Below are 19,444 nucleotides of genomic sequence, written 5' to 3'. Positions count from 1 at the left end.
TAATTCTTAACAAAAATATGGTTACTCTTAAAGTAGAGACACTATTTCACAGCTTTTCAAGGCCAGAAATTTTGGGCCTATTAGCTCAGTGGGGAGAAAACCATCAACGCTGAGTTAAAGTTCAGCACTGGCTTTCTGCCCATGTCTAGTTGCCCCAGTGTGACTTCCCTTCTGGAAAAGTCCTATGTAGCTTGCGGCAGTCTCTGTTACTTCTGCCCATTTCCACCTGTCTGGTCTCCCCTGTTGCCAGCTTACTGCCACCCTGCTGAGGCCCATAGTATCCCAAAGTAAGGACAAGGTTTAGGTGATCTGAGTGGCCAACAGTTAAAGCAATCCCCCACCAACCCTGTTTATTCTTGACTCTACCCAGCAGCATCTGTGAGTTGCCAGAAATAGTTCTTCTGCAAAGATCTTCTGTGTATCAGGAGAGTAGAGTTACATTGTAACTTAGGTGAATTAAACTTTGTGTTTGGCAAATAAATAAATACAATATAAAGAAATAGTGAAATATCAATACTATTTTAAATAGGGGATTCTGCCCGCCATTCTTGCAGTAAGCACAAGTAAGTATTGCTGTTCCCTTAGTCAGTCTTAGACCTCTCAGATGTGTGGGCACCCCACGGTTCTAAGCACGTGATTCTAGTTTATAAAGGCATGTATAATCTTTTCAACATTTTAGTGCATCTTTTATTAGCCAAAAATGAGACCAAAAAAAAAACAGAACCAAAAAAGATGACTCGTTTCATTAGTGAAGGGTCTCATGATATTGGGCTTCTCTAAGAAAAGATACTCACCATATGTTGTGTATATTAAAGGAATTTTTCAAGGGTAAGTTTTACTATCTTCCAAATTCACCTCACATTCTAACAGACTGTAACTCCCATATAAGATACAACTTAAGTGTACTACAAGGTGGAGGTGCTTTCAATGTGACAATGTTCTTTTCTGATGCTCTCCGGACACAGGTCTCTGGTAGTCTTAAGAAGACAATTAGCTCTCAAGGAACATGCTTCTAGAAGAAGGCCAGGGGTGTGCTAATATTTCACAACTGGCTTCCCGGGGCCGGGTGGGCGGTGGGGGCTGGAAAGGGTGGAAAGCCCTGATTTGTAGCATCTGCCAATTTCCATGATGTAAATACTTCCACCATCACCAATTTCAACTCTCAACTTCACATCACTGTACGGGGTGCTGGGACAGATGCGCATAGTGGCTCTTACAATTGATACAAGCTGGTACGGTGTTCTGACTTCAGCACACCACTGGAAGGCCCTCATCAATCTGTGTTACTTATAATCTGGTCCCACTCATTTCTTCCTGAATGAATTCCTTACTCCTATTCAGTCGGATGTGGGGATTCTGACCAATTCATGAAGTTTTCTAACTCTGAAGAGATTCACTCCATCACCCACCTATGTCCATTTGTCACAGTGTAATTAGGAGTGGAAAAATAAATCTGCGTCCAAATATTCCTTTTAAAATAAAAATAGAGGCTGTTTAGAATAACAGAATGGAGAATAGTGGCAGTAAAAAGGCAGCATAAGGCTCATCTAGTATTACGTTCTCATTTTAGATGAAAAAACTGAAGCAGAGAAAGGGGGTAAGTAACTTGCTCAAGGTCACAAGGTGGTGAATCTAGTTCCCAGGAGCCTGGGGACTCTTCCCTGGGTCATGCTGCCTCCCTCCAAAGGTATTCAGTCACATTTTCTAAGGTGTGTGAGGTGTGGAGAGGTGAGAATTTCTGTCAGCTCTTCCTGACGTGGAAATGTCCCAAGAAGAAGATGTTGAGAACTTCAGAGGTTGTTATTCTGGCCATCCTCTTCTTGTGGGTCTTTGGTTTGTTCCAAGGCTTGATTGGCTTGTCTTTTATTAAAGTCCTTTTTGACTCTTAAAAGGAAAAAAATAAAGTGGGTTTATTCATTGAAGTGAAAAAGAAAAGATTTAAGCTTTTGAAATGATAGCATTAAGCCCAACAATTTTATAAAGAGGCATGAGCCAGGGTAACTCTTAAAAACATCATTGATCGTAAGTGTTGATGTCCCCATTCTTCTGCCCTTCCCATCAACAGAAACCTGACACTAAGCTAATTTACCTATTACAATTTTTGAAATCTCTTACAAGAGAAAAAAGTTTCTGAATTTTCCAGATTTTCTATCATGGATATGCATCATTTTTGTAATCAGAAAGAAAAAAATGTTTAAAACTATATTAAGTCTTTGCAAGTTGAATCTGGCTGAAACACTCCATCATTTGCTGAGCTGCTGTTCTTCCAGGGGTTACTTACTTCTCTCTGTTGAAAATTATGAACTCCTTTTGGACAGATTCAAGGTGCTCTTGAAGAAGGCACATCTTCCGGGTGAACGTTGAAAAAAAATAGAGGTATAGTTAGCAGACCAATGAAGATCCTCAAGTAGCCAATAACCTACTGAGTGTCTGTTAACTGAGTGGCCCAAATTGATGAGGACCAATGTGTCCTCAAAACAGATGCTATCTGAGAGTTTGTAGCAGGAGTGAGACCACAACCAGATTAATAGAGGAGCATATAGGAAAGAAACAGGAAAAAATACATCAGCTCTCTGCTCCCCACAATGAGGCAGCAAGGAAGACCTGGGTTATGGTTTATGAGCTTGATGTCTTTCAGCCATTTAGCCCAAGAAACTACAGCTTCAAGGCAGATGGGCACAAGGGTTTATTAAGCTGGTCACCTATTTGCTTCTCATCTCCTGGCCCTCATGTAAAAGGTTGGGAGGTTCTGAAACCAAGTCCCCCTAAAACTGAGTTCCCCTGCCAAGTTTATGATTAATCTCTGTGTCCAAAACTTTATTCCCTTTTCTGTCCTGCCCCTGTCCCCCTCAGGATTCAAAGAGAAGGGGAGACTGAAACTGAGCAGGACCCTGCGGGGCCTTCCCGGGTACAAAAGTCCCTCTGTGCCCCCACTTTTCTTTGTAGAGAAAAAAGGCTTTAGTCTCCTAGGCATTTCCCAAGTTCCAAAGGGCACTCAAGCAGTTAATGATGAGGACAATAGAATCACAGGACTCCCATTTCCTCCTGAAGGGAACTGGATAACAATCTGATGCATATCTTTGAGTTGTTCTGTAGAAACTCAGACCCCCCAGCCAAGTGGGGGGATGGTGACTAAATGCTGACCAGAGCACGTAGACCCCAGGCTGGTTGGAACCAGAGGGTTGAGATTCCCAAAACATCACCGTGTTCCCTCGCCACCAACCAATCAGAAGAAGGTCCATGAGCTGAACACGCATTCTAGGACCCTATCATGCATCCTATGACCCTCTCTCCTAACACTGTCTTTAAAAACCCTTGTCTGAAAGCCATCGGGGAGTTTGGGTCTTTTGAGCCAATCCCCTCCTCCCCTTTCTCCTTGCTTGGCCCCTGCAATAAACCTTTCTCTGCTCTAAACTCAAACATTTCAGTTTGTTTGACCTCCCTGTGTGTCAGGCACACAGACTTGGGTTCAACAACAGTTCTACTTGGATCTAACGAGTAGCCTAGAAACATGTCTTCACACTGAATTCTGATTGACTGTTCCCCTCAACTGCACTGGGGCTGATTAACTATACTTCAGTTGTGGTAAGCAGCCTTCTTCATTTGTGACTTTCTCACAGATTCGCAAAGGATTTGCTTTGCTGCTTCACTGTCTGGCTGTCAATATCTCTAGATGACTTTTCCAACATAATGAGAAAATTTAACCTCAAAGAAATGACCATCATCAGGCCCAGGATAGTGTCAGCCCCAGATCAAATGTTTTAAAAGTCTGTAACAAAATACTTCCAAATTACTTCTGATGACAAATATTCTTCTCGAAGGAAAAAATATCATTCATTCATTTTGGTTTTAAATCTAGGAATTAGAAAATACTAAGTCTTCAAGTACCAGAGAGTTTTTGTTTGTTTGTTTTTTACCTTTCCTGAACAAATATTTAAGTGCTGGGAGAGTAAACTATAAAAAGGAGAGGAAATTTTCAGAGAAGGGGTGGGGGGAAGCAAAACAAAGGAGAGAAAAGAGATTCTGCTACACCTCACTCTTAAGCTGGGGTACCTGTAACCTTGAGGGTTTCCAGTATCAGTAATAGGGGACATGAAGCTATGGGATAAACATGATCTGATAGAGCTCCTTGGAGCAGTAGCTTTACCCCAAGATGGTAGAACAAATATTTTTAACATTAAAAATATTACATAAAAATATATAAATATATAAAATATTACATAATGTCTTAACACATTTATATAATACTTTATATGTTTATATAAACATGTTTATGTTTTATGTCTTATATATGTTTGTATTTTATACATATACATGTTTCTATATTTATGTACATATGTATGTATATATATTACAGACAAAAATATGTATAATATAAACATAAATAAATACATAAACATATAAAATTTAATATAACATTTAACATGAAGATATTTAAAATGTTAACATTTTAAAATATTTTAACATTAAGAATCAAGATTATAATCAATAAAATGCAGAAATTCACTCAAGTTCTTTTCTCTGTCATATAACTCTGTTTTATTTAAACAAAGATGTAAAATGCACAGTCAGAGATGAGTTTGTGATGTGGCTCTGCAGACCCTACGAGTCCCACCCTGGCCCTAAGGGCTCATGTGCCACATGTTCTTTGTCCTCTGCTTTAGTTGGAAAAGTTTAAGAAGTGCAGCTACATGGACAAGTCAACAGGAGTAGCCAGAATGAGAGTATGAGGGAAAGGAGTGGGGAGCAAACAGAAGGGAGGAACGAATGAGTCTCATGTGATTGAGAAGAGAACTACTGGTTAAAAATCTTAGAATGTGCTTCTCAGGGATGACAGAGCAAACAGATATTAGACTGGTGTAAGTAGAGGTGGCATCAGAAATATCTGAAGGGTTTAGAGCAGGTGGAAATCTCAGGAGGCAGAAAAAGAGGACTTAGGTCATTTGCTTCCATAGCAGGCAGACTGGGTGTGTGTCAGTCTTTTTGGTTCTTTACTTTAAAGGGGCTGATGAGCAGAGGGGGTCAGTGGAGAACATCCTGGATGCAAAGAAAACAACAGAGGCATCTACCGTGAGCATGAACCAGAGTCATGGAGAAGAATGAAGTTAGAAGTCAGGAAGTCGAGTGGAAAAGTAAAACATAAAAAATGGCTAACTTTTTTTTTTTTTTAGGGTTAGCACTTTAATTTTTTTTGTTTTTGTTTTTTAATTTTTATTTTATACTGGACTATAGTTGATTTACAACGTTGTGTTAGTTTTGGGTGTACAGCAAAGTGATTCAGTTATACATATAGCTATTCTTTTTCAAATTCTTTTCCCATTTAGGTTATTAAAGAATATTGAGCAGAGTTCCCTGTGTTATACAGTAGGTCCTTATTAGTTATCTATTTTAGATATAGTAGTGTGTATATGTCAATCCCAAACTCCCAATCCATCCCTCCCCCACTCCCTCTCCCCCTTAGCAACCACAGGTCTGTTCTCTGTGAGTCTGTTTCTGTTTTGTAGATAAGTTCATTTGTGTCATATTTTAGATTCCACATATAAGTGGTATCATATAGTATGTCTTTCTCTTTCTGACTTACTTTACTTAGTATGATAATCTCTAGGTCCATCCATGTTGCTGCAAATGGCATTATTTCATTCTTTTTTATGGCTGAGTAATATTCCATTGTGTATATATATGTACCACATCTTCTTTAACAATGGCTAGCATGTTGGCGGACATGTACTAATTGACTCAGAACAGTCTATGAAGTAGGTAGCAATACTGACTCCATTTTATAAATGAGGAAACTAAGACACAGGGGGAAAAGGAAAACTTTAGTGCTTTTACTTTATTTAATCACAGCCTGCATTCTACAGCTGTAGATGGTAACAGTCACTGCATACCTGAATCACCTGAAGAACTTAAAAAATCCTGACGCCCAGGCCACAACCCCAGATTCAGCTGAATGAATAAACAAGCATGATGATAATGTAGGGAGCTGCTAAGATTGACTCTCACATTTTAAAATGCTTGAATAGAGATGAAGTGCTACTTGGAGATTCACCATCTTTCTGATTCTTCTTTGAGGGAAGGCTACTCTTTGTTTTGAAACAAAATCCTTTTTATTTTGAAATGGAGGCTATAAGATTAGGAGAAACTAGAGCAAAATGACGGCACAGGCAGCTCCAAACCCCCAACCCTCAACAGAAACATAAGAAAAACAAACAGAAACTGTTAGGGCCAACACTGTCAGAACTCTGGAAAGCAAGCAAAGGTTTATAGCAACCAGACAAACACTGAATCAAGAAAAAAGCAACTGAAAAATGGTCCTGGTGTTTAAGGAAATCTCTATCAAAATATTATCTGAACACAAGCTAACATAACAGAGACAGCAGTGGTGGTGCGTGACGAGGAATAGTCTTTTTGCAGAATAGTTTGTAAAAGTCACTCAAAAATGCAAGTACAGCCTTCAACAATCAAAAAACAGCAAACCCTAGAGAAGGAAGGGGAGAATCTGATTTCTGGAGTTACTGGATTGTAATAGTCAACTAGCAAGTTTTCAACAAAAATACCACAAGGTGTACAAAGAAACAAGAAAGTATGGCCCATTCAAAGAAACCAAATAAACTGACATAAATCATCCCTGAGGAAGCCCAAACATTGGACTTACTAGACAGAGACCCTAAAACAACTATTTAAGGTATGCTCAAATAGTCAAAGGAAACCATGGAAGGAAACCATATGTTGGGCCACAAAACAGGTCTCAATAAATTTAAAAAGATTAAAATCATACAAAATATTTTCTCTGACCACAATGAATGTAGCTAGAAATCAAAAACAGAAGAAAAACTGGAAAATTCACAAACATGTGGAAATTAAACAGCACATTCTTAAGCAACTGATGTGTCAAAAAATAAATCACAAGAAGAATTAGGAAATATTTTGAGGTGAATGAAAACAAAAATACAACATGCCAAAACTTAAGAGATGCAGAGAAAGGCAGTGCTCAGAGGGAACTTTATAGCTGTAGATATCTACATTAAGAAAGAAGAAATACCTTAAGGTCAAGAATGGCATAGTACAAGGGTCCGGGCGGGGGAGGTAGACAGATCATATAGAGCATGGAAGGCATGGCAAAAGTTACTCACAGATTGCTGTCATCTCTAAAACTTTAGAAAACTTGTAATTAAGATGATGTCTTCTACTTGGCTACATTTGGGGGTCTGTTAACAGAGGAGCCTGCATAGGCAAGCTTCCTAGGTGCAAAGGAAGGAGCTGGCCTGGAGAAGCTGGTTGGTTATGATATGAAGAAGAACAGATCATTAGGAGGAAGATGGGTGAAGTAAAAAGCAAGAAGCAAGATGGGTTTATGGCATAGCTAAGCATTCCTTGGAGGGCCCTAGAAAACACTTAAGGATGGGAATCTGGTAAGAGGCCAGTTCTGTGAACAAACAGGATGTGGACTTTGGTTCACTGACCATTAAAGGGTATAGTAGCCCCTGAGGACTAGAGAAATTAGGGACATTGAGGATACTTATTTGTTTGCAGAGCTATTTTCACCACAAGACTATGCAATCTTTGAGAACAGGGATGTCAGTGAATGCAGGAATAATATCTCATCTATACCTCTCTCCAGTGTTGAGCACAGAATGTGGCAGATAATAGGGATTCAATAAAAATAGCCTAAACAATTGGATGGGGGCAGGGATGGAGGGGTGGAGAGATGGAGGAATGAAGGGATGGAGGGATGGAAGAACGGACGGATTGAGGGAAGGAGGGATGGAGAGATGCAGGGATGGAAGAATGGAGGGATGGAGAGATGCAGGGATGGAAGAATGGATGACCATTAGTTGAGTGGGTAGGGTGATGGGTGGATGATTGTGTGGATGAATGGATGGCCATGAGAGGCAAAATGAATGTTTGTTACTTTACCATCATTATAATATGCAGAACCACATTGTATAAAATCCTACTGAGTCCCTGCAAGTTACTGTATTGAAATCTGACCTCAAACTCTGACACAGGATAATGCAGTTAGTTACAAAATTAATTTGACTCAGCCTGAATTCCAGCAATATTGCTCAACCGTATAAGAATTCTGTCTTTTCTGTGAATAGATACTCCTCACTTCTGCTAGCCCTGATATCACAAGATTCTGCATCTGGCAAAGAACAGACACCCCCGTCTAGGGTCGGCTGTTCCCAGTGATTCCTTGGAGTGTGGCCCAAAACAGCCATGTGTGTACTTTAGAACCAGCCCATTTCCATCATTTTAGGGATGGTCACCTGACCTAGGCTTGGCCAATTAGATTCTCTCCCAGGAGGTTGCAAAGTTTGAATTGAGAGCTGGGAGAGGGCAGTAAGGGAATCAATTGGCAGAAACCTAGGGAGGAAGTCCACATGTGACATGTTGCTGCTGGGACCCCCCAGAGCTGCCCTTTCAGAAGCTGGGGTGTTCAGCTCCGCCTCACATTCATGAAGCAGCCAATTCTCGTGGGAGGGCCGCCCACCAGAAGCTCTCCAACGAATTGCAGCTGCCATGAAGATTCCCACGACCCTGGGTCTGAGGGGACTGCTTACCTGAGAGGAATCACATTTCCTCATCTTCTCCTTCTTGGCCAGGCGCTTCTTTTTCTTGTGAAGAGGCTTGGACTCCAAAATCATTTCTTCGAGCTCAAAGGTGGGGTCGCAATTCAGCCTGCCTTTCTGCAAGGAAGACAGGTTGACTCACTCCTTAGATACCTGTATCTTTCTAAAACTAGACCCAACCGAATAAGGAGAATAACACTCCGTCCTGCAGGAGCAGTCCAAGAATAACCAGCTGGGAGTCCCGCTTGAAGTTTGAAATAATTTATTGCCAGCCTTGCTTTTCATGTTCTTTGATTTTGTATTTTGTTTATTTTTCTAAACTCCCAAGGAGCCTTCCATGAGTTAGAAAGGAAATCCTATTATAAATATTTTTCTAAAGTTTGACTTTGGGGCTGTTTCTTGAAGTGGTTTCAAGGGTAGATCAGAATCACCTGAGTTGATTCCCAGTTTCCCCAACCAGGAAAGTGCATGTTTAACGAGCTGCCCAGGTGATTCAGATTCACAATTAAGTCAGAGAAGTCCAGGTAGAAGGTCTCTCGAGGCAGCGCTGACGGCTTATTGCGGGGAGCGTGGCAGAGCAGAAACAACGGGAAGGGTGCCTAGATCTCCACAGCGTCATGCATCACCCACGGTGCAAGCGGCCCCTGCTGGACCCTGCAGGATGGCCAGGTAGGACCCCACCCCCCGCTGCTCCGTGAGCTTGTTATTCTGCCAACAACTGAATGTGTAGAATCAGGCTGTGGGGAGAGAGAGGAGTCAGAGCGCTCACTTGGCCCCTTGGCCGGAGCTTCTGGGTCTGGCTTTTACCGGCCGACTGCGGGAGGCCACAGATACCTTGGCCGGGTAGAGCCGGTGGGAATTATTTCGATTTGGCTATTAGTCATTGGGAATATGGTTCCCAGCATAGAACTACCAGAGGAAGAGGGGTGCATGGTAAAGATAAATACCCCACCCCATCCCCAGCAGCTGTCAGTCCTTTGACTCAGAACTCCTTGGATACAAATTTCTATATCTTTGGAATCAGAGAAAACTTTTTTTTTTTTGTTTTTAAATTGGCAGATTCCCAGAAATGACTTTGTAGGATTAGGACTTCTTTCCATAGAAAGTAAGCCACAAAACGTGGTTAGGAGCTAGAACGCCCAACATAGATCTAGATTAGAATCCCAACTCAGCTGTGTGACCTTTGGTGGCCAACCTACCCTGTGTGTGCCTCAGTTTTCTCATCTGTAAAATAGAAATCTGGGCTGTCTTACAACATTGGCTCGTTATCTAATGAGACCATGTGCGTTTCTGGCACACAGAGTTATGCGCATTGAATGAGGGTTACTATGGGTTTGTTAAGATTGACTCACGTTAGGAATAAATCCTGGAATGAGCCTCTTCTGCAAAACTGCGTCCCAGTTCATATCATTCATATATGGGAAGTTTTGAATATCGGACAAATGGGAAAAACGTTGGTCTGGATTCGGTTCCAGTAGCTGCCAATGGAATACAAACACCAAGATCATGAGGAAGGTCAAAACTTGGAGTGCAAAAAATCATACAGATTTCCTATGAATATTTCCAAGTATAGGATTGAAGGAAACAAGTAGTGTTCTCCTTTCTTAGCCCCATAAACAAATAATATAGATGAGTGGTCAGAATGAATTGTAAGTTGGTTTTTGTAAGTTGCAATGTGGTGAGTGAAAATAGCTTGTCCTACTGAGTCAAACTTATGTTTGATTCCTGATTCCCCAACTTAGTAATGATGGGCAAGTTTGTTCTCTAAACCTCAGTTTACCCATCTGTACAAAAGGGATAATAAGCTATTTCAAAAGGTTTAGCTACGATTAAATCAAGCCATGTATATAAAGTGACCAAGAGAAGGTCTGTTCTTCTTACGTGGAAAATGTACATTGGTTTTAACAAATGAAATTTATTTCACACTAAAAAATTTAGCAGTTTTTACCACTAATCAAAATATACTGGGGTGACACAGATAAGATGTAACTAAGGTTGCTGTGATAGTTCTGGGTTTTATGAACTGGGATTAAAGATTTTTTCCCCTTTAACCACTCCAGAGCCAACATCATTTGAATCCTGTGGCTCAAATGGAAAATAGCAGTTCCACTTGAGAATGGGCCTGGAGGTGACAACTGTGGGTCATCAGTGTGCACTTTTGGGATAATAGGGCTGTCTTGGAACTAAGGAAAATTTGCTTATGGAAAATGACCCCTGCCCCCATTCTTTATCTTTGACATCACCAATGGCAATATCCCTATTCCAAAACAGAACACTGGACCCATAGTCAAGAGACATAGGTTTTGAATTCTTAGCCCCCAAAGCTCTTTTCCTTGACCAGTTACAACCTGGGCAATTTTCTCTCTTCAGAAAAAAGCCAAGCTCATCCTCTTAAGCTCCTCCATTCTTTCGTTCACGTAATTATTCACTACACATGTGTGAGCTCTCACTACAGCTGTCCTTAATCTTTCTGGTGAACACAGGCACCTTGAAAAGCTGAGGAAAACTGTGGACCTCATTAATTCAAATACCAGATTCTACCACCTGTCATACTCTGTGTTAAGTGCTGAGGACACCATGAACAAGTCAGACGTGGTCCTTCCCTCATGCAGCTTAAAGAACAATGGTCATTAACCCAAGAGTCACACACGTGCAATGTATAATTTTAAACTGTGAAAAATATGATGAAGGAAAGTTCGTGCTGTGTGATCTGACAACAGAGGGAGGCTCCCAGAGAAACTGATACGTGAGCTGAGATCTAAAGCTGTGTTTCTCAAACTATGCAGAAGGGCCAGTTATTTCTCTTTGTTTGGTTTAATTTCCAACCCACTGAAGTCAATATGTGGTGTTACTGTGCATGGCTAGTATGGAACACCACACTGTGTGCAACTTGTGATTTGAGTTCAACATCACTGCATAGGCTTGGACCCTATTCAGTGAGATGAGTCCACTGACCATGTGCTTTGAGGTATCAGAGGTATCCAGTTGCTATAAAAGTTTTTGAATGCTTCCCTCAATTTCTATACATGTTATGGACCTGTTGGAAGTAATTCATGGACTTGAACCAGTCAGTGAATCACATTAGTAGTACTGACCTAAAGGAGGGAGCTGGAAGAGCTGGGGATGGGAGCAATGTTCTAGGCAGTGAGACTAGCATGTGCAAAGGCCCTGTGGTTAGAGAATGATATATGAGGCTGAGGAGGGCAAAGAGGAGAGAAAAGAAGCTCAAAGCAGTTTGTAGTCAAAAGGGGGGCAACAGTCCAAAATAACACTTGAGGGGTAGTTAGAACCTTTATACCATACAAATAATTTTGATCTTTATTCTAAGAACAATGGGAAGGCAATAAACTTTGCATTGAACAGATCCCTATGGGGCACAGCAGAGAAGAGAATGGAGTGTATAAAAGTGTACAGGGGCAAACCAGTGAAAAGGCAATAGGCAGTAGGACTAGGAAGATAGTAGTGGAGATGGAGAGAAGTGACAGATTCCGAAGACATTTAAAAGGTCAAATGTGAACATGGTGATGAACTGGGTATGCGGATGATGAATGATTTCCAGTTCTGGCTTATATTAGTGGGTGGACGGAGAGGCCAGAGCAGGAACGCTGGAGAAAGTCCAGGAAATAATGAGTTCAAGAACTCCATTTTGGCACATGGAGTTTGAGATGTCTTTGGGACATTTAAGAGGACGTGTGTGTCGCCTTATTAATGAAGCCATGTATTTGAAAGCTGTTAGCTGCAAAACCCACTCTGGAAATGTATTTATCATGACTGCCTCCAATATTGTAACTTAACTTTTAACTTTAAACCAGAGCATGGAAGGAAGCATCACTTCCTTTTGTCATGCATTTGTCCTTCTTACCTTTTTAAGAAGTGACACCATTTCCTGTGACCAGGCAGAAGGGTAAGTCACAAGCGCCGTCTCAAACATGTGTGCAATTTCCTTGCTGGAAGTACTGGAGCGAATATGATACGGTCTCTTAAGGGAGAGAAGTAAGAGTCTTCATTTTTAAAGGGTAAAAGAAACAATGTTGCTTTGCAAATGCTTCCAAGCTAAATTTTCAACCAGTAAAATCTAAATAGCATTTTCTAATGCCCTCCAGCCAATTGTTGTGTTGCCATATGCATATGTGGTCCACGGTTGTCAGATTTCCTACTTTTAAAAAAGCATACCAGAAATCTATAGTTTCTTGTGAAATCTTGGAATTTTTAAAAGTTGGTAACCCTCTGGGTCAAAGGAAACGTTTCTGTGGGCTAAATCCACGTCTGAGATGTCAGTTTGGAACTGTTTTGTAAGGTTAACTAATGTAAGTATTTACCTAAAACATTGGACAAGCGCTCAGTAAATGGAAATTTTAAAAATTGTTATTTAAGTGTTGATTATAAACAGATTCAGAGTTTTACCATACACACACCTCTTTTTACTTGTTTGAATCATAATGACTAAGCTCAGGTTAGAAGGTTACCCAGAAGACTTCAACCCCAGTCCCAAATGCTATGAGCTGCTAGTGCTATGGAGTGGGGTGGAGAATTTTGTGATGAGGCAAAAGTATTTTTACCAATGAGAGAACCAGATTCTTCTATAGTCCTAACTTGGGGGAAAAAAGAAATTAAACAAAACGGTGGCTTTGGGGCTTCCCTGGTGGCGCAGTGGTTGAGAGTCTGCCTGCTAATGCAGGGGACACGGGTTCGAGCCCTGGCCTGGGAAGATCCCACATGCCGCAGAGCGGCTGGGCCCGTGAGCCACAACTGCTGAGCCTGCGCGTCTGGAGCCTGTGCTCCGCAACGAGAGAGGCCGCGACGGTGAGGGGCCCGCGCATCGCAATGAAGAGTGGCCCCCGCTTGCCACAACTGGAGAAAGCCCTCGCACAGAAACGAAGACCCAACACAGCCAAAATCAATCAATCAATCAATCAATCAAACATACACATCTGATTCAAGATCCTCATTAAAAAAAACAAAAAAAAAAAAACAAAAAAAAAAAACGGTGGCTTTGTTATAATTTTCACAGATATCCACTAGAGGGCAGCCTTTACCTACATTGATTTCTCTGTTTCATAAAGGATTCACCCTGGGATTGTCTCTCTTTATGTGAAGTGAGCTACTTAGAGCTGGAGATTTTACCATATTCACATTTTTGCCCATGGGACCTAGCACCTAGTGAGTGCTCATTACATGTTTGTTGAATGAACAAAATTTTCATATTAGATTAACCAACAATAGGACAGTGAATATGGATATGTACATTTACCAAGTGCCTGACTCTTTCGAGATAATAAATGACTGTGGACCGATTTCTCCCAACTAAATTGGGAGAAATGGAGGAGTTTAATTTTTTCCTTGTTGTAAATCATTATTAAAAGGTAACATAATGTAATTAAGTGTTGGAGCTCTGAAGGCAAAAGGATTTGAGTGCTCAACTGGGTCAGTCAATTTGAGTTTCAATTCCTTCATCTGTAAGATGAGGTTACTTCTTCTGTAAAATGAACCACCTTAGGGGAGTGTTGGGAAAATTAAATGACATAATACATGTAAAGTTCTCAATAGAGTGGCTAATATATATTAGACACAATACAGGAGAGATATTATTATTGACATAAAGGTAAAAAGGATGGTGGCTATAAATGTAAATAATGAACAGCAAGATGAGTCATCAAAAAAGGTGATGTGAAGGAAGGCTTAAGTCTATGCATGGCATATCAACGGCAGTTACCCAGGGAACCAGGAAGTGCTAGGGGTTGACTCCCTAAAAGGGAGATTGACCAAACTTTATTTTTTTAATGCAAGGTTTAAAAACCCCTGCCGCATATTTTCTTCCCTCAAGACTGAATAAAGGACCATAGTTAATTCATTTGTCTCAGTAATGATACAGTGGAAATAACCCTTGTAACTCAATATCAGAAAAAGAGTGCCGGGTCCCTTATCAGCGTCATCAATGTTTATTGACTGTTTGCAAGCCAAGGGCACCGTGGGTCACTACATGTGATTCACTGCATGTTTACCATTAAGAGCTGGGGCAGGTTGGCACACCAAGTTTCCCGGGTTATATGCATGTGCACATATATTTTTTCTTTTTTCTAATTTTCTTCTTTAACTCACTGATGTCTCTAAACCTGCTTTTGAGACATCTAAGAACACAAAATGCTTTGATAAACTAATAAAGGAACTGACAAATGCCACAAGCAAATGGCTTAAGTATGCTGTGTTTTTTTCATTTACTTTAGGCCATATGACTGAATGTAATATACATATATTTAAATCCTCATACTCTGTCGACTTGTTCAAAACAGTCAAATTACCTTTGTCTTATACAATAATGTATTTTTCTAGTTCCAAAGTTTAAAAGCCACATTAAGCCATCAACAACCAGAGCTTTATATTTATTCATTTACCAAATATTGATTGAACGCCTACAATGTCCCGCACCTCTGCTGGGCCCTGGGGATACAATGAAGACAGGACAGATGGGATTTCTACAGTGGTAGAGCCTACAGTCTACTCAGCAAAACCATAAATAATGACAGAGACTGTACACACGCACACACACATACACAAATCAATGGGCTACATGTTATAAAGAAAAATTACAGTGTTCAATGACAGGATATAGCAGACAATTATAGGGCAGCATATAAATTAGGAATGAGAATATAAAAAATAACCAAGGTGGAAAAGGTAAAATGTTAGATGGGACAAAGTGAGGTGTTGTGATTATAGTCTTATTTCAGGAGTACAAAAGCAAAAGAGCTGCAGCCAAGGATGTACAATTAGTGCAGGACGACATACGTCCCTATCATAAGCTAATACTATGGATAATACAAAATTAGAGAAGACGTGGACCTTGCCTTTACAATGGCAATGTGAGCGGGGACACAGAGGGATGACAAAGCAGCTTAAGGGCTAAGGGACCATGGTCAGGAAAAGATCAGACACCACAGGGATGTTTCAGGCACATTTCCCTTTGAAGCATATATTTTTCTGTTAATCACAATTTGTAAATGTGGAGGAAATGATTGTTTAGCACCCTTCTTCTGTGGTTTAGTTGTGTTGCCAGTTGTAATGAAATGTTGGTATTTCATTTCTTCAGATTAGCTATATTTTGAAACATAATTACATGCAGGCTCCTTGGTGATTCTTTGTGAGAAGTGTCAGAATTGTTTTGTAGTGACTTGTTCCTCTGTATTTTCAACAAGCATTTGTTATGTACCTGTTGAAAGCTAAATATTGTGGATAATACTAAACTGTATAAAACACTGGCTTCGCCTTTAATAAATTTACAGTCTGATGATATAGAAGAGATTAAAACCATAAAAATAGATATACCTGGAAATATTTACAAGGGCGATACATTTGCGAAATGGATTTAATCCTAAAATGTAAAATAGATTTACGTGTTCTGATGTAGAAAGTTCTACATTTTATTTTAAGTGGAAAAAAGAAGTCTCAACAGACAGGTTAAAGTATAATTCTCTTTTTACTGAAACAACAATAACTATGTATATGCGCATGTATGTGAAAACATTATCCTTATAAAATCAGAAAAGGTTTGGAAGTAAATACAAGCTGTTAATTCTAGAAGATGAGATTGGAAGGTCAAATGAGTTTTTAGTTTCTTAATTGAGAATTTTCTAAGTCTGTCCTTTCTTAGAAATGATCAATATACATGAGATATAAGGATTCTGTTCTACACATCCTTAACTTTACTCAAACTTAATTTAGCAATTTCCAAACTTATTCAAAGAGTGATTTTTTTTAAAAAAAGACCAGGGCTTATCTTAGGAAATATCTTTATAGGCAAAGGAACAAGAGGAAAAGAGCTCCAAGGGACGCCTCAAGACAGGAGGGAGTCCAAAGAGGCTGAAGTGAGTTTGTGAGGAGTCAGGGTCATTCAAATTGAAGCAAAATCTGAAAAGTTAACATGGTTCTAAACGGCAAAGAATGCCAAGCTAAGGTGTCTGAAGAGTGTCGGGGAGGAGAGGGGTGGGTAAGGCAGGTGAAGGGTGTGTGTGTGTGTGTGTGTGTGTGTGTGTGTGTGTGTGTGTACGAGGCATTAGGGAGCGAGAGCATTTTTTTTTAACATGAAAAGTTATATCTGTGCTTTACAAAAAAGAATCTGCATTCGCATGTTCACTGCAGCATTATTCACAATAGCCAAGGCACAGAAACAGCATAAATATCCATCAACAGATGAATGAGTAAAGAAGATGTGTGTGTACATGATATACATATATATATTTATTTATATATTTATTATATATATAAATATTATTTATTTATATATTTATATATTTATACATATATACATATATTTATCTATAATATATACTTATATATGGTATTATATATTTACACATAATATTCATTATATGTGTATAAATTATAAATGAATAATGGAATATTATACATAACATATATATTTTCATATACAATATATGTGAATGGAATATTATTCAGCCATAAGGAAAAAGGAAATCCTGCCATTGGCAACAACATGGACAGAGCTTGAGTCCAATACACAAACTGAAACAAGTCAGACAGAGAAGCCAAATAACCGCATCGTATCACTTACACATGGAATCTTAAAAAAAAATAAAATCAAACACATAGAAACAGAGAGTAGAAAAGTAGTTGCCAGGGGTTGAGGGTGGGGAAAATAGGGAGAGGTTGGTAAAAGGGTACAAACTTTCAGTTATGAGCCGAATAAGATCTGAGGATCTAAGTGTAACATAGTCACTATAGCTGATAACCCCGAATTTATATATGTAGATATGAATTCAGCAACCTAAATAACAGTAACTATGCTTCACCTTTCCTAAGCAGAAAAGGAAAAGAAATATGCATCTGACAGTGTTAATACATTGTCAGTTACATCAAATCACAGGGAACTACCACGAGGCACAATAATATGGGAGGGAGAAAAAAATCTTTTCTCAGCAAAATTCTTCCTAGGCATTTTCTTAGTTTAAGAAATGTCTCTTGGGGCTTCCCTGGTCGCGCAGTGGTTGAGAATCTGCCTGCCAATGCAGGGGACACGGGTTCGAGCCCTGGTCTGGGAAGATCCCACATGCCACGGAGCAACTAAGCCCGTGAGCCACAATTACTGAGCCTGCGCGTCTGGAGCCTGTGCTCTGCAACAGGAGAGGCCGCGATAGTGAGAGGCCCGCGCACCGCGATGAAGAGTGGCCCCCGCTTGCCGCAACTAGAGAAAGCCCTCGCACAGAAACGAAGACCCAACACAGCCATAAATAAATAAATAAATAAGTAAATATAAAAAAAAAACAAAGAAATGTTTCTTTTAAAAGGAAACTACTCTAATTTGCCACTGAACCCAGAACCCAAGAGGACAAATGAAAGACAGGAATCCAACAAGACAGGGCATGAATTGTGTCGTATTAATAATTCACACTGAATCAGAGCCCTGGATTATGACTGCCAAATTATTTTCTTTAAACAAACAAATATATTTATATAAGATACGGAGTGACGTGTATCGATTTTCCCTCTCCGGGAGTTAATAATATCCCTATAATTCATTTAATTTTATCTGCATAATTTAATGTCAACTCACACGCTTGGCCCCATGTGCAGGAGAGTGAGTTAATTATGGGCAGAAGTGCCAGGGGTTGTTACCAGCATCACATGGCCTTGTTGCTTTCATCTCTGAAACAAACTACTTGACTTTTGGCAAAAAAAAAAATCAATCCTTTCACTGTAAAAATGAAACTTGCTGGAAGAGTAACGAAGGAGAAATGTAATTCTACTGTACCCGGCCTCTCAACAGCTCATATGCTGTCACTCCCAGTGACCACCAGTCAACAGCAAAGGAATAACCTGCTTCTCTTCTGGAGTTGAACATCTCAGGTGCTGAAAAACACAGAGGAGTTAGGTCAGTTTTACTCCCTGAGACATTAACAAATCTATCTTCCCAACATGTTCCTCCAAAGGCGAATTACCAGGGAAAAGGGTACAAGCACTTTTATGGGTGTTTATCAGCCATTGCTAGCTTGCTCACTGCAGGCAAAAGTTTCTAATTTTCTAGTCTTTCTCATTCATCACCAACACACACAGGCACACACAGCCCTTAATGGACAAATTCTTCTCTGACTTAGAACACGCACCTATGAAAAATTGGATCCCATCAGGCCTCAGGTGTGTGGCTGACTCTGAAAGCAGGAAGGCTGAGAAGAGGTTACATTCATTGTCTTGATTTGGAAGGGTTGTGATCAGGACGTAAATTTGTATTACTGCTGCAAACATTGCTCAGAATTTGGCTCCAGCTACATGGGATTGACTCTCCATCTCAGAGTCATCTGGAAGAGGCAAAGGCAGCATTTGCAGCCTGTACTGGGGGTGAGGGAGAGGAGAAAGGGCGGGGCACTCTGAGAGAGACACGGTTTTCCATCACTTGTGGGGCATTGACACTTTGTCCCATAGTTCTGTGAATTGGCTCCAGTGGAAGGCAGAACCTCAGTCAATCTTACCCCAGTGGAGACCCCTACTTATGTGTTCTCTAACACACTGAGAACCTTCTACCTTCTACACACCCTTCCAAGAATATACCTAACTCCTGAGGGATGGAGTGGGGAAAATGAAGTACAAAGCAAGGGCAGGTCTCTTCTCTGTTTGCTTGTCCAGTACCGAATCTGGCATTTAGTGTCACTCAACAGAAATTGGTTAAAAGAATGAACAATACTGAATCAATCAATCAAGCGCTGGTTGCAAACATTAGCTGAAACCAGGCTGTCTGTGTTCAAAAACTGCCTTCACCACTTATTGTGACCTTAAACGAGTCAGTGGGCTGAGCTTGAGAATCTTCATCAGCAAAATCAGAACAATGCGAAGGCAGTTCCTACAGAGGTGAGAAACTAAAT

The 19,444-nt window shown here is 40.2% G+C and overlaps 1 protein-coding gene across 2 annotated transcripts in view; it reads right to left on the bottom strand.

Moving 5' to 3' along the window:
* Positions 1–1,751: 1,751 nt before the first annotated feature.
* Positions 1,752–19,444, bottom strand: part of STK32A (serine/threonine kinase 32A) — a 123,119-nt gene continuing 105,426 nt past the window's right edge. For both annotated transcript variants that reach the window (XM_007194188.2, XM_007194189.2), the window contains 6 exons: positions 18,340–18,437; positions 12,436–12,552; positions 9,926–10,051; positions 8,565–8,690; positions 2,282–2,346; positions 1,752–1,884 (listed from right to left, as the gene is read on the bottom strand). In XM_007194188.2, the coding sequence (XP_007194250.2) occupies positions 1,791–1,884; positions 2,282–2,346; positions 8,565–8,690; positions 9,926–10,051; positions 12,436–12,552; positions 18,340–18,437 (626 nt within the window). In that variant the 3' untranslated portion in view covers positions 1,752–1,790. The remainder of the gene's footprint in view (positions 1,885–2,281; positions 2,347–8,564; positions 8,691–9,925; positions 10,052–12,435; positions 12,553–18,339; positions 18,438–19,444) is intronic.

The sequence above is a fragment of the Balaenoptera acutorostrata genome, chromosome 2 (genome assembly GCF_949987535.1).
Source record: "Balaenoptera acutorostrata chromosome 2, mBalAcu1.1, whole genome shotgun sequence".
Lineage (NCBI taxonomy): Eukaryota > Metazoa > Chordata > Mammalia > Artiodactyla > Balaenopteridae > Balaenoptera > Balaenoptera acutorostrata.
The sequence above is the reverse complement of the archived record's forward strand: the minus strand, read 5'-3'. Positions and strand labels throughout refer to the sequence as shown.